A 12,205-nucleotide genomic window follows, 5' to 3' on the forward strand; every position below is an offset into this window, starting at 1 on the left:
ATTTTTTTCATATATATATATAAGCCCCAAGAATTTTAAAGGTATCTGTAAAAGCTGATAATTAAAGCAATCAATTACTTACCCCTTTTTTGACAACAAAACGTAAGTTCCAATTTGCAAAACATGTCAGCATTCTCATACTTGCCCTCTTCTGCCTTAACCCAGAAACAGGATTCTGTCATTTCCTGAGGCCTGATCTACAAGCAAGAGACAAAACAAAATCTTCACAATAAAACTATTTTGATGCTATACAGAGACTGTGCTCTGTAGAGTATAAGGCAAATTAAACACTTAAGAGCTCTGTAAAACTTGAAGATTTGGTATCTAACTCATCTTTAGAATTGTTAATATATTTCTAATTGAAGATAATAATTCTTGCAATAAATGCTTTTGGACAAGCTGATTTTAACAATACAAAGCAATACAGACAACATACTTTGTTATCTAAGGTCTAAATGTAGCAAGTGATCTTTGGTCTAGTTTTAAAACTTGGGTGAACAGCCTCTAAACACAGCTAGTTTAACTAGATATTAAGTACCTTACTTTTTAGATTGTAGCTTTGATTGCTTCATAAAACTCTGAAAATCTTTTTACTGACTTATTTTAGTCTAAATAATTATATTTTCCAAAACTTAGTAGATTCCTAGTCCTGGCATTCTTGATCCTGTCACAACGGAGAAGAAAAAAATAAAAGGGCTCTATACTTTTTCAACCACTGAATTTACATAAATACATTTAAGGAAAAATGAAGAGACCTGTAATGCTTCTTCCCACAATCCAAGCTAGATAGATGCAAGACATTTGTTTGGAATCAGTATAGCTATCAGTACAGTGCAGAGACTGATGCAATATAAACAGTTTGCCAAAAGACAAGGCGTAGTTGGACCCAAGAGGCATGCTATTATCAAAGGCTGTATAATTCTAGACCAGAACTGACTTTTCCAGGCATCTCAGAAAGTCAACAGACGCTTGCTCAGATGACTTATGAATACTTTCTGCCTTTTAGTTTTTATTGTTTTCCAAAAACTGTGTTTTATTGATTCATATCTTGCATAATTTTAACTAGTGTATCAATTGCTCTATATAGTCTTAACCCTGACAATCTATTTACCCTAATCTCTATGTAAGATTTTACATTAAGTATTTATCATTAAACAGTACTACCTTGGACCAGTTGAGTCTTTTCATGGTAACCTCAGGTCTGAATTCTTTTTTAGGCTTCATTCCAAATGGCAAAGTACATGGAGGTGGAAACCGCTGTGCTCCAGGCAGGCCTGGTAGAGGCGGTGGAGGAGGAGCACCACCAAAAGCCAGAGGAGTTCCCAAGCCATTAAAATATGGTGGAGGAGGAGGAGGGGGAGGTGGTGGTGGTGGAATTGCTCCATTAGAAGGCTGTGGTGGTGGAGGCGGTAACAGAAGTTGATGTGGTCCTGTAGCTTCCAGTGGAATGACAGATGCATTTCCACATGTGGATGGTAGAAAACCAGGTGGCAAGGAGCCATACTGATAAGGAAAATACTATTATTCAGCTTCACATTTTTATCAACAAAATGCCATAACAATCATAGTTTATAGTTTAAATCCAGCAAGCCAGTTGAAAGTCAGTGCCATTTTTCTTGTATAGGACAATTAAATATGAATTATAACAAAGCCAACATGCTTTTATTTCATAATCGGAAGTCTCAACATTTGAAGCAGATATTCAGACCAGGAGGGCGTATGCCGAAAACGACAAACTGAAATGCTACATCCCGCTTGTCCTATTTCACTGATCATGATCTAAGAAGGGTCTGATAGGTATCTTGATGAAATTTTATCTAGACTACCACAGTTGAGCTCAAATTAAAAAAATAACATCATAGTCTCTAATGTCCTTATCCTAAAGATTACAGAGGAACATTCCAAGGACATAAGAACAGAATCTGAAGAGATTAGTAATTCTGTTGAAAAAAATATATTTTCCAATATAGCAGCATTCTCATTCTACAGAATTGAAAGCACAAAGTAATGATGAAAAAAAAAATCTTTCAAAAAAATGCTGCTGCATTACACACAGATTTCTTATTCTATATACTAAGGTCATCTATACTATATCAAGATAGTCTTATTAGCATTTAGTAAGTCTAAAAACATTTTTTTTATTTCTACTATTTGAAGAATTTCTATCATAGGCCTTCAAACAATAAACAGTCACCTGACAAAACCAATGAAATAAATAAATAAATAAATAAATAAATATCCACTGGTGATAGCATTAACTTTTCAACTAATAATTATGACCTGAAACAGTCCATTTTGTTTTTAAAAACGAGGGGAAATAGAATAAGTAAAGGATTTACTATTCTTAAAAGAAAATAGCTGAATATTAATAAATACAAATAAGTACATGCACAATGGTAGTATTGTTTTGCATTTCTCAACACATTGTTTACACTGACAATATGACACTGAAAAATTAGATTCTGATAACAAAAGAAATACATGAACAAATACCAAATACAACAAAAGGAGTAAAGGAACGAGACTAGGAGAAAAACAGCCATATGAGATGGCAGTATTGTGCTAAGTAGAAACTGACATCATATGGAAACCAAAGATTCCTCTTAAGACGGATTTAAGAGTACTAAAGTTGCAGCAATCAAATACTTGATATTTACGAAACATCCCAAGTGTCCCATTAATAGTGGGATAATTCACGGTATTCTAATTAGTGAGCATAATCATATGTTATTGTCTGCATATAAAAGAAAGTTTTATTTAATACAGTGAACTAGAGAAAGAATACAATAGGAGGGAAAATCTATGTCACTGACAAAAAGTATGTTTTGAAGATATACACATAAAAATGCTTTTTTAACGAATGATACACAGCTCTCACTAAAATTACTTTTCCACAATGCAAGGATTTTTGTAATCGCTTTTTTTAAAGCCTGTTTGACTTTGATATTAACAGTTAATTCTGACCAGAAACCTGAATTAGAATACTTTTAAACAGACCAAAGCACAGCTAAATTAATTTTCCTCACTAAGAAAACCAAACAAGCTCTAAAGTATAAAAAAAACCCTCTATGATCAAAACATATATTTTTATCACCTTCCTATATGCATGTCTTGCTGCTGCTGTCTGCCTTTTGCCATTTTTAGACTGTCCTTCTTATTGCAGGAAATAAGACACAGGAAAAATCACTTGGTCACACAGTCTTCTCACACAGATTTTAGAGCCAAAGTGGTTACAGGTCAACTCAAGTATTACTCTCAAAAATCTGCACTGTTCCTCTCTCATCACATTTTAAAATATCTATTTATGCTTGAAAATTGAAAAATTATCAGGAAATGTTCTTATCCAGCCACAGGTTATTTCTTTCACTGCTGGATATCCATGGTAAGGCTTCAGCAGAGCAAATTGCGAAATGAATAATTTCTTGGGGGGGGATAAAGATCACAGTGATGAATGCTAATCTAAAAGCATAAGACTTATTACCCTATGTGGCTAATTACTTTGGAAATATATGACACTGAAAGAAAAATCCAAATGAAACATAAGAAACTAGTTTAATTAACAGAGCTCAGGCACAAAAAGGATCATCTGGGAACTCAAACAGCTAATTAATGTCACACTAAAATTCTTTGTACTAAACAGAAATAAAGGAAATGAAGTCAGTAATAATCAATACCAAGGATACTTTGAAAAAAAATCCTAAACTTTATCACCAGAATCTGCTAAAGATGCAAAACAAAGTCCCTTTCAAAAACAATACTTTATATATTAATTTAAATTGTCTTATACCTGTGATTTAAAAGCTTGTAATTCTGCTTCAAGTTCATTGATTCTTTCTTCTTTTTTTTGCAGTAGGGCCTGGGTCTCCTGGTGAACTACAAAATCTTTTTCAAGCTAAGAAAGAAAAAGAGAAAAAGACAACTGTTGATACTAGTCAGTTCAGCATAGTTTCTTCAGATTCCAGCATTTCCTTTTGTGTTTGTAAAAACTCATGCAATACTAAGGACACAGATAACGTATCTGCTATTTTAACTTCCATATATCCACTATATCCATATATCCAGAGTGGAAATACTAACCCTATTACCACTACAAGTCCTTACTATATGAAATAGCATCAAGGATTAATGTATTTTAAGTTGGAATTAGAGCAGCTTAAAAATCTTGATGCACAGTAATACAGTCTGTAGATACAAATGAGTCAATTCTTACTCTCCCACTGTTAATCTTGTTGAAGAAACTGGTAACTGCTCAAATTAAATACTCAGCTGATTTTTGGGAGATTTGTGTATGAAACCTTAAAATAAATAACAGAAAGACTCAATTAAGGTTAACTACTTTACACCACTTTTCTATGCTTCCTAGGCCACAAGAAACACCCACATTCTCACTTAAGCATAGAACTACTGGTAACTTGAAGTTAGAAACTATGCCACGTTCATTCATGAAAGTATTAAGTAACTCCCTGTGTCCATCTTATGATCACGTAACTTAAAAATTACTTACTTTTCTGGAAAGTTCAGAAGCTCTCTCTTCACATTCTTCTAATCTTGCTTTATCTACACAAATATCTTGAAAAAATAAACACACACACATGCACATATAAAGGGAACAGAAGATTCTTAACCATGTGCATAATTTTAAGCTGGTTTTTTCGGAAAATACAAATAAGTCTGATGCTGTAATCACTTCCAAACATAGTACTTACCCACTAAATGGCTGAAATTTATATCTAATCTTTTACGGTAAGTGAAATCTGGGTCTGTTCCACTTCGATGTAACACAATCTGGGACACGCACTCTTCAATTAATTTGAAATACTGTGGACTAAAGACAGAGATAAGTTATTTTACAGCATATTTATTTATCAATGTATATTTAAATCTATGAACACAGTAAGGTCAAAAGATTTGCACTGATTTATTTGGTTGAAGGGTAGGTACAACTCCCAAAACTCAAAGCACAAATACATCTGGCAGTTTATTACACAAGAACAGTTTACACAACACTGGAAAAAAAACAGTGGACCTAAAGATATATGATTCTTATAAACTCTGCATCTCTTCCCCTGAGGAAATACAGGAAGGAAGGAAACCTTCCTGTTCCTCCCAGTAAAGAAAAGGCTATTCCTTCAGCTTGGCCCCTTCTGTTTTTGTGACTGTTGTTAACTATAGATGTACTACAGCCCTCCTTCAGTAAGAGGAATGGAAAAAAAACTTTTTCTAAAATGTTGGGGGGATATGACAGCTAGTTCACTTGCCCAGAACATTCAAGCTGTGAATTCAAAACCTTTCAGGTAGAAGAGGTCTAGCACTGGTGTACCCACGTCAGCAAACACTCTTAACCTTTAAGTGTACACCTGTACTAGACCTTGCTTGAAAACAACGTTATGCAGAATGTTATGTAGAAAACAGATCACTTTCCTTCCCTATTAATTTGTATCTGGTTCCTCCAGTGTTTCCTCAAAAACAACACAAGCAGATTTTAGAAAATAAATTATTTGGCAGCTTCAAACATCTAACATTTTATTAACTATTTTGCTGTAATTTATCTGACAAGTTATTTAAGGGACACCTATAAGTTCACACTGACCTATAATGTATATTGAGAACACTCAATTCCCAACCAAAAGTTGCTCTAAAATAAGCCTATGGTCAGATTTCTGTACAAAGGGCTCTTTTGTGCATACTTGGTTTTGTCTATTGACTCAAATACACCACAAAATTACAATGCTACTACCATGATTTATAACTGATTAAAAGACCTGTCCTGAATCACTTATGTTTGCAGTCAATAAGGTTCAGTTCTCAACAAAAATAATTTTCTTTATTTATATAGAAAACTGTGGCCTAAGCAGAAGAGACAAAATATATAGACAGCATTTTTATTCAAAGCTGATACTTTCGAACATGAGTTCACAAAGTATTACTTATGAATTGCAGTCCACACAGAAAGAGACTAAATTGCATTTATCATTAAATTTATGGAAGAAATGTTCTATTAATGACTAAATGACAACAAAACCCATAATTAACATTTAACATAGCATTAAACATACCGTATAAAATAATCATTTCTTATCAGCAAAAGATGTTGGAGAATAGAAAGAAAATATCCTTCAGCACTAGTGTCCTTAACTGTATTCCACACCATGTTGTAAACATCATTTACTTCAGTAAAAGCGTTAAGGAGAATAACAGTAAGGAAAAAAATATTTCAGTCAAATGTTGACTGATAACTTTTTAAAACAGGAATTATACCAGAAAAATGTCCATTATATACTTTATTTTGTTCATGTTTCTCTTGCTAATATCAAAAGGATATTCTAGTTCAGATCTAATATCTTCTAAACGATGAGAGAATTCAATCATGTCTTCTTCCTTATGCTCATTGAACACTTTCAGCTGAATATCTAGCGCTTCATTCTTTATACATTTCAATTGCTGCAAAGAAGAAACAGCAGAAAGGCTTGCAAAATTACCATTTCCATATGTAAATAAACCTTATCTTTCTAATAACTTCCATAAGTCTACGCTATTTTAAAATTTAAAATGACAATACATTAATTAATTTAAATATTCAAAAAGTGAACACAGCTTCAGCCTGACATAACAAATGTCTGCACAACAGCACATCACATGTTCTAAATCAAAGTCCTAAAATGCTGAGGAACAGGCATAAAGTTCAGAGTGCACACTTCACCTTTTCATTCTTATGTTAAGACTGATTCTCATATCTAACTGCTTACACCCAGACTTAATAAAATGCCTTTGAGAATAATTTATTAGAACTTGCTGTCCCATTCCCTCTCTCAAGCTCAAATAGTCCATTAATTTAAATAGTAATGCAAAGACAGACTACAAGACTCTTACTGGCAATATCTCTTTCAATCCACTACGCATAAATTCATTTCTGATGTGAAGCCTGAAATCCAAGTCATCAGGAGACGTAACAAGAGCATTGATGAGCTGCATGCAAGCTACCTATAACAGAGGAAATATTAAACTATTTTATTTCTCGGATTTCAATATGCATCAGTCAAAAAGACATAACAAACCACTAACCAGACATTGCATCATATCTAATTATCAATCTACTATAATCTTATAATTAAGATACTTACATTTCTTATCAGCCGCATGAGTTATAAATACCAAACACTAGTTCACAAATTTCCATAAAAATGAAATATTTTCTCACTCCATTTAATTTTGTCATTTTATAAAAAGAGCAAGTTGCTTTAGTAAATGAACTTTAGCACATAGTAAATACCTTGATAAGCATAATTCTCAACACAGGAAAATCAATGTAAATAAATATTTATCTATATATTTACAGTAAAAGTTAGTGACATAATAGAAATGGTAAAGGCAAAAGTCTGTGTAAACAGTGGGAAACATATTAGAAGAAAAAATGCTGATTAAACTAAATTGAGCCTGAAGAAAAGAATGGATTTCTTCCTCTTTTTAAAAATCTTCCCTTTTTAAATATTTTGAGTGTGATAGAATACTTCATGGGAACCAGTACTTCAGCTCAAAAGTAAGCATCAGATCAACTAGTGAGTAGTCTCTCCTCTGAAGAATCAACCGATTCATCTTGAAAACCCAGAGCAAGGAGCAGATGGAATCCACTGACCAGATTCACAAGTCCTCAGAACAATGGCAACTTGTTATTAATCATAAGTAAGGGTGACAACAGCCATTATTTCCTTTTTTTACTCTTTATTGTTTGCACATCTTGCTTCAATGCACATGAAGTAAGTTATTCATGTATTTCCAGCATTGTAAGGGTTTTTTTAAAAGCTGATTAGGATTGTCTTCTGGCCTAACATACTATGTAAACAATTAAAGCAATCTGTTTCACATACTTTCTTTGTTGTAAAGCCTTTTATTGTCAAAAAAATGATGATGTAGCATGCTGTGTTCAGGCAAAAGGCAATACCAGGAACATACAGCATCAGTCATCTTCAAAGTACATATAATTCCAAGTGCTGAATTTACATACGGCCACCAGAAGAACTGGATGGCCAAGCTACTTTGATTTACTGTTAAGAAACAACAGGACTATTAGGTTTCCAAGAGGAACATGCTAAGATTAAATGGTAGCACAGACTACAACCATGATTCTACATTTATCCTACCACAAAAAAATACAAGTATGAAAGTAGTTTTATATATTATTTTAGCTGAACTGTTTTGGGGGTGCATGGCAATCAGCATAATTTAGACCTCTTAGTATACATAGATTAACTTCAAGTTAACACTGTAGGAGAAGGGAATAGCTTAGTTATAAGAACAGAGATGTAACAAGTGTAAACAGCCTGTTAAGGAATGTGAGAGCTGTGAAGCTGTTGAAAAATCAAGTCAAGCAGACTGTAAGCTCCAGCAGGTTGTTGGGGACTGAGTGTTACAATGACCCAATGAAGCATCAGGCACTCTCCACCCAGTCCCATAAATGGAGGTATTTCCAGTCACTTGAAGAGAGAACCCCCAAGGGTTCCACAGCTCTGCAGCAGGAGTTAGGACCATCTCTCCAACTTCTGGAGATGCTGAAGAGGACAAGAATACTCAAGGGACGGTGCTGTGGCATGGTGTGGTTGAAACCACCATACTAACCCATCTGACACCTCTCCTGGAGAAAAACTGCCATGAGAGCATCTATTCTTACATTACTCTGTCATACAACATACTTTGCATCAATAACTTTCCAACAGTAATAGGAGGGAGTAAGCTTTCATCATTCCTCTTACTTGAATGAAGAGCTGAAATTAAGTTCTACGCCCTCAGAACTTCTATGAAACTCAGTACATGCAAATACCTAGATTTGCATAATAATAAAAAAGAAAAGCATTGTTTTTACTTTATTGACACAATAGGACAAAGCACACTAAATTCACTTATTTAAATCAACTGCATAAAAATGTTAAGATAGACTTCTGTAACTTATTCCAGTCTTGGACAACTATTCAAGTTATGACAACTAAACAAAATAAAACAACACATGGTGGGGGGGATGACCCAAAACCTCAGCTGATTGAGCATGAAGCTGTCTGTATTAAGAAGACAAAAAAAAAAAAAAGAGAGAAAAAAAAAAGAATTAAAAATAAGTTTGAGGGACAATTTGCAAAAAGCATCTCTGATTAACCATCTTTTTTCTCAAAGATAACGAAACAAGGAAGACAACCAAAGAGTCTGTAGGGTCAGTAAAAGATCACAGTGAAAAGGAGTATGCAAAGAAAATAAAGGCCATAGCAACACTTCATCAAATGTTCTACTGGTGTGTGAGAGATGTTCCCAAAGTAGAACAGATACACAAACACGTTCAGGGGCTGGCAACAGAACTTAAAGATGAAAGCCAACAATAAGAAGTCAAAAGAGTATTCACTCTTCAAATATTAGAGTTTTGAAGGAAACTGAGGACAAAATAACTTTAGTACTTGCTACAGCATTGAAGTTCATCCTAAAAAGCATGTTGACACCCAAGAAAAGGAAGATGTCAGAAATAATATTGATATTTACAAGGATGTTTTCAGGAAGATCTGGACAACTACAGACTGGCAAGCTTGACTTTACTACACTGCAAATATATTAAAAGTATAATAGATAACAAAATTACTGAGTAACATAAAAAATGCAAGTTGAATAAATGGACAGTATGAAAAAATGCAACATGGCTCATGGCTTTGTAAATCAAAGTTTTGCTTCATAAACCTATGGAAGGTGTTTGAAAGGTTCAAGTAACAGACAAGAACGCTCAGATTGGTCTAAGTCTGGATAAAATAATAAAAATAAAAAAGTTTAATAAAATAAAAGTTTATAAAAATAAAAAAGTTTGCAAAATGTCAAAGCCATTTAGAAAAATTTACAAAACAGCATGTTAAGTAGCCAACTACAAAATAGTATTAAATTTTATGTTTAAAAGTTTCTTTTTAAAAAACAAAGGCTTTCAGGGCTTAAAGATTATTTGGCTATATTAAGGTCTGTCAAAGCAATGTTTCCTTGCTACTTTTTTATTTCCCTCCCCCCGTAAAGCTGTATTTATATTTTATGCCAGCAAAGTTTGTAACACGTAAAAAATTAATAAAAATACTAATAAAACAAAAAAAGGTAAAGCACTTATAAAGCTAGAAACCACAAGGCAATGAAAGCCTGTTCCTATCCTTTCTCCATATTCTTTACAGTGAGATCAGTTAGACCATCATCTAATTGAGTAACAAGAAAAACCTTACACATATTAAAGAGGAATCCTGGTACGTTTTCTTTCAGAAAGATATTGGCACTACATTACTGGCAGTCAATTTTAAAAGAACTCAAATAGGAATACAGGTAACAGGACCACAATCTTAATCATTCTGTCTTAAATAAGGTATGTTTCCTTGAAAAATATATTTCAAATTCGGGGCTTCTTTAATATCATAAATAAGAAACAATCCTCAGTTATTCTCCTCTGAACAGCCAACTTGGAAAGCTGCTAAATTTATAACAGTTTGGGGCTTTAAATGACACGGTGGATTCTTCATCTTTGTAGTTAGTGCCTGTCAGAACAATTCTTATTTACACTTCTCCCTGAAATCTGTTATTTCCCTAATTTTATGCAATTTGATTCTGTACGTGTGCCTACAGTATTTTAGAAACCTAAAGGAAAATATTAGTTAACTTATTTATTTTCTTCAAATAAATCCAAACAAAACCTTTGTATTACTCCTAAACCTTGTTCCTGTGCATGTACTATTTCTAAGAGTTATTCTAGTAGTTTGTTACTACTGAAGCATTGCTCTACACTAGGTAACGAAAAGTGGCACTAACCCTAAAAAACCCAAAACTAAAAATACCAAAAGATAAATTAAAGGAAAATTCTGAAGAGTTGCCTACAGTTAAACCCCACACAACAACAACAAAAAATTTCAAACTGCCTAAGATGTCCAGTCCACTTTTCAGAAGTGGACTGAATAAAACCTTCCAGTAATTGCCTTACAGCATCCAACAGAAAAGAAATTAGGACCTTCCTGTTGTCCAACCAAGTCTTTTTGGACACTGAAAAAGCTTCTCATATTCAATATTTTTCTGTCATGTCCTTTACAATATTGTTCAGAACACATGGCCTTGCAGCCCAGCTATTTTTGTTAGTAGCATGCTACAGGCTTTGTGTTAAGCTAACACAACATGCTTCCTAACTTGAGACTTGGCTTGCATGCCTGGAGCTCTGTTTCGGCTTATTTGGTTGCAACAGGATTTGTCTAGTAACAGAATGACTACCACCCCACTAGTTTTAAATTTTATTTAGCCTTGTAGAAGCTTGTGGCATAAAGTTTACTGTTAAATACATTTATGTAACTAGCAGATAGTAATATGATCCTAATTAAAATGCAACATAGTGAAGTAGAGGCATGGGATGTGAGGAAAGACATGTGTTAGCACTGCTGAGAATAATTTGATTAGACCATTAAGACTTCATTTAGACCTAAAACAAATTCTTCGCTTTGAATAGGAGGTGTATTTTTTAGATGCAGACACTGCACAAATTGCAGTGTCAAAATATGGTGAAGAATTTGGATGCACCGAATGGTAGAAAGTGCAGGCAACTAAAATAATTAAAATGTAGTGCAACAATACCTTACAGAATACATTCTAATCTTATCACACTTAGATAAGCATGGACTGCATTCTTCACTCTTAAAGCTTTTTGCATTTGCTTTGGTATGGGTCCGCTTCACCAGTATTTGAATTTTTTCTTCAGCAGCCACGACAAAAATTTTTCTTCCCTTAATTTTGAGTTTATTTAGTTGAAACCTGTTACACCATTACCTATTTATCTCCTTGAGGTACCGAGTCTTTCATTCAATTGCAATTTCTTGATTGAATTAGCTCTGCCATTCAAAACCAGTAATTCTGTACACTGACAGATGCTGTCAACACCTGTACTCTTGTTACCATCAGTGAGGCATTTCAATGATTGCAGACTTCACTGGACAACACTATCATACCATCAGTAATAAAGACAGCACTGCAAGGTTACATTTACGTTTCAAATAAATTCAAACTCCACGTTGTGTGATTACAACAGAACTGGAAACTTCATCATTGTTATCAGAAATTTAAAACATGGTATATTTTCATGCAAAACTTTACGTGACTGGACTACTAAGCTAGGAATCAGCATTTATCGCACTTGATTTAAACTACCAATGAAGAGGCAATCAGAGACTGA

General features: G+C 33.7%; 1 protein-coding gene across 4 annotated transcripts in view; it reads right to left on the minus strand.

Annotated features, from left to right (window-relative positions):
• DIAPH3 (diaphanous related formin 3) overlaps positions 1–12,205 on the minus strand; it is a 247,385-nt gene that overhangs the window by 180,423 nt on the left and 54,757 nt on the right. For all 4 annotated transcript variants that reach the window (XM_040584081.1, XM_040584080.1, XM_040584079.1 and 1 more), the window contains 8 exons: positions 6,871–6,981; positions 6,323–6,441; positions 6,057–6,173; positions 4,707–4,825; positions 4,505–4,569; positions 3,788–3,892; positions 1,165–1,503; positions 83–197 (listed from right to left, as the gene is read on the minus strand). In XM_040584081.1, coding sequence (XP_040440015.1) covers positions 83–197; positions 1,165–1,503; positions 3,788–3,892; positions 4,505–4,569; positions 4,707–4,825; positions 6,057–6,173; positions 6,323–6,441; positions 6,871–6,981 — 1,090 coding nt within the window. The remainder of the gene's footprint in view (positions 1–82; positions 198–1,164; positions 1,504–3,787; positions 3,893–4,504; positions 4,570–4,706; positions 4,826–6,056; positions 6,174–6,322; positions 6,442–6,870; positions 6,982–12,205) is intronic.

Source organism: Falco naumanni, chromosome 2 (genome assembly GCF_017639655.2).
Source record: "Falco naumanni isolate bFalNau1 chromosome 2, bFalNau1.pat, whole genome shotgun sequence".
NCBI classification, from domain to species: domain Eukaryota; kingdom Metazoa; phylum Chordata; class Aves; order Falconiformes; family Falconidae; genus Falco; species Falco naumanni.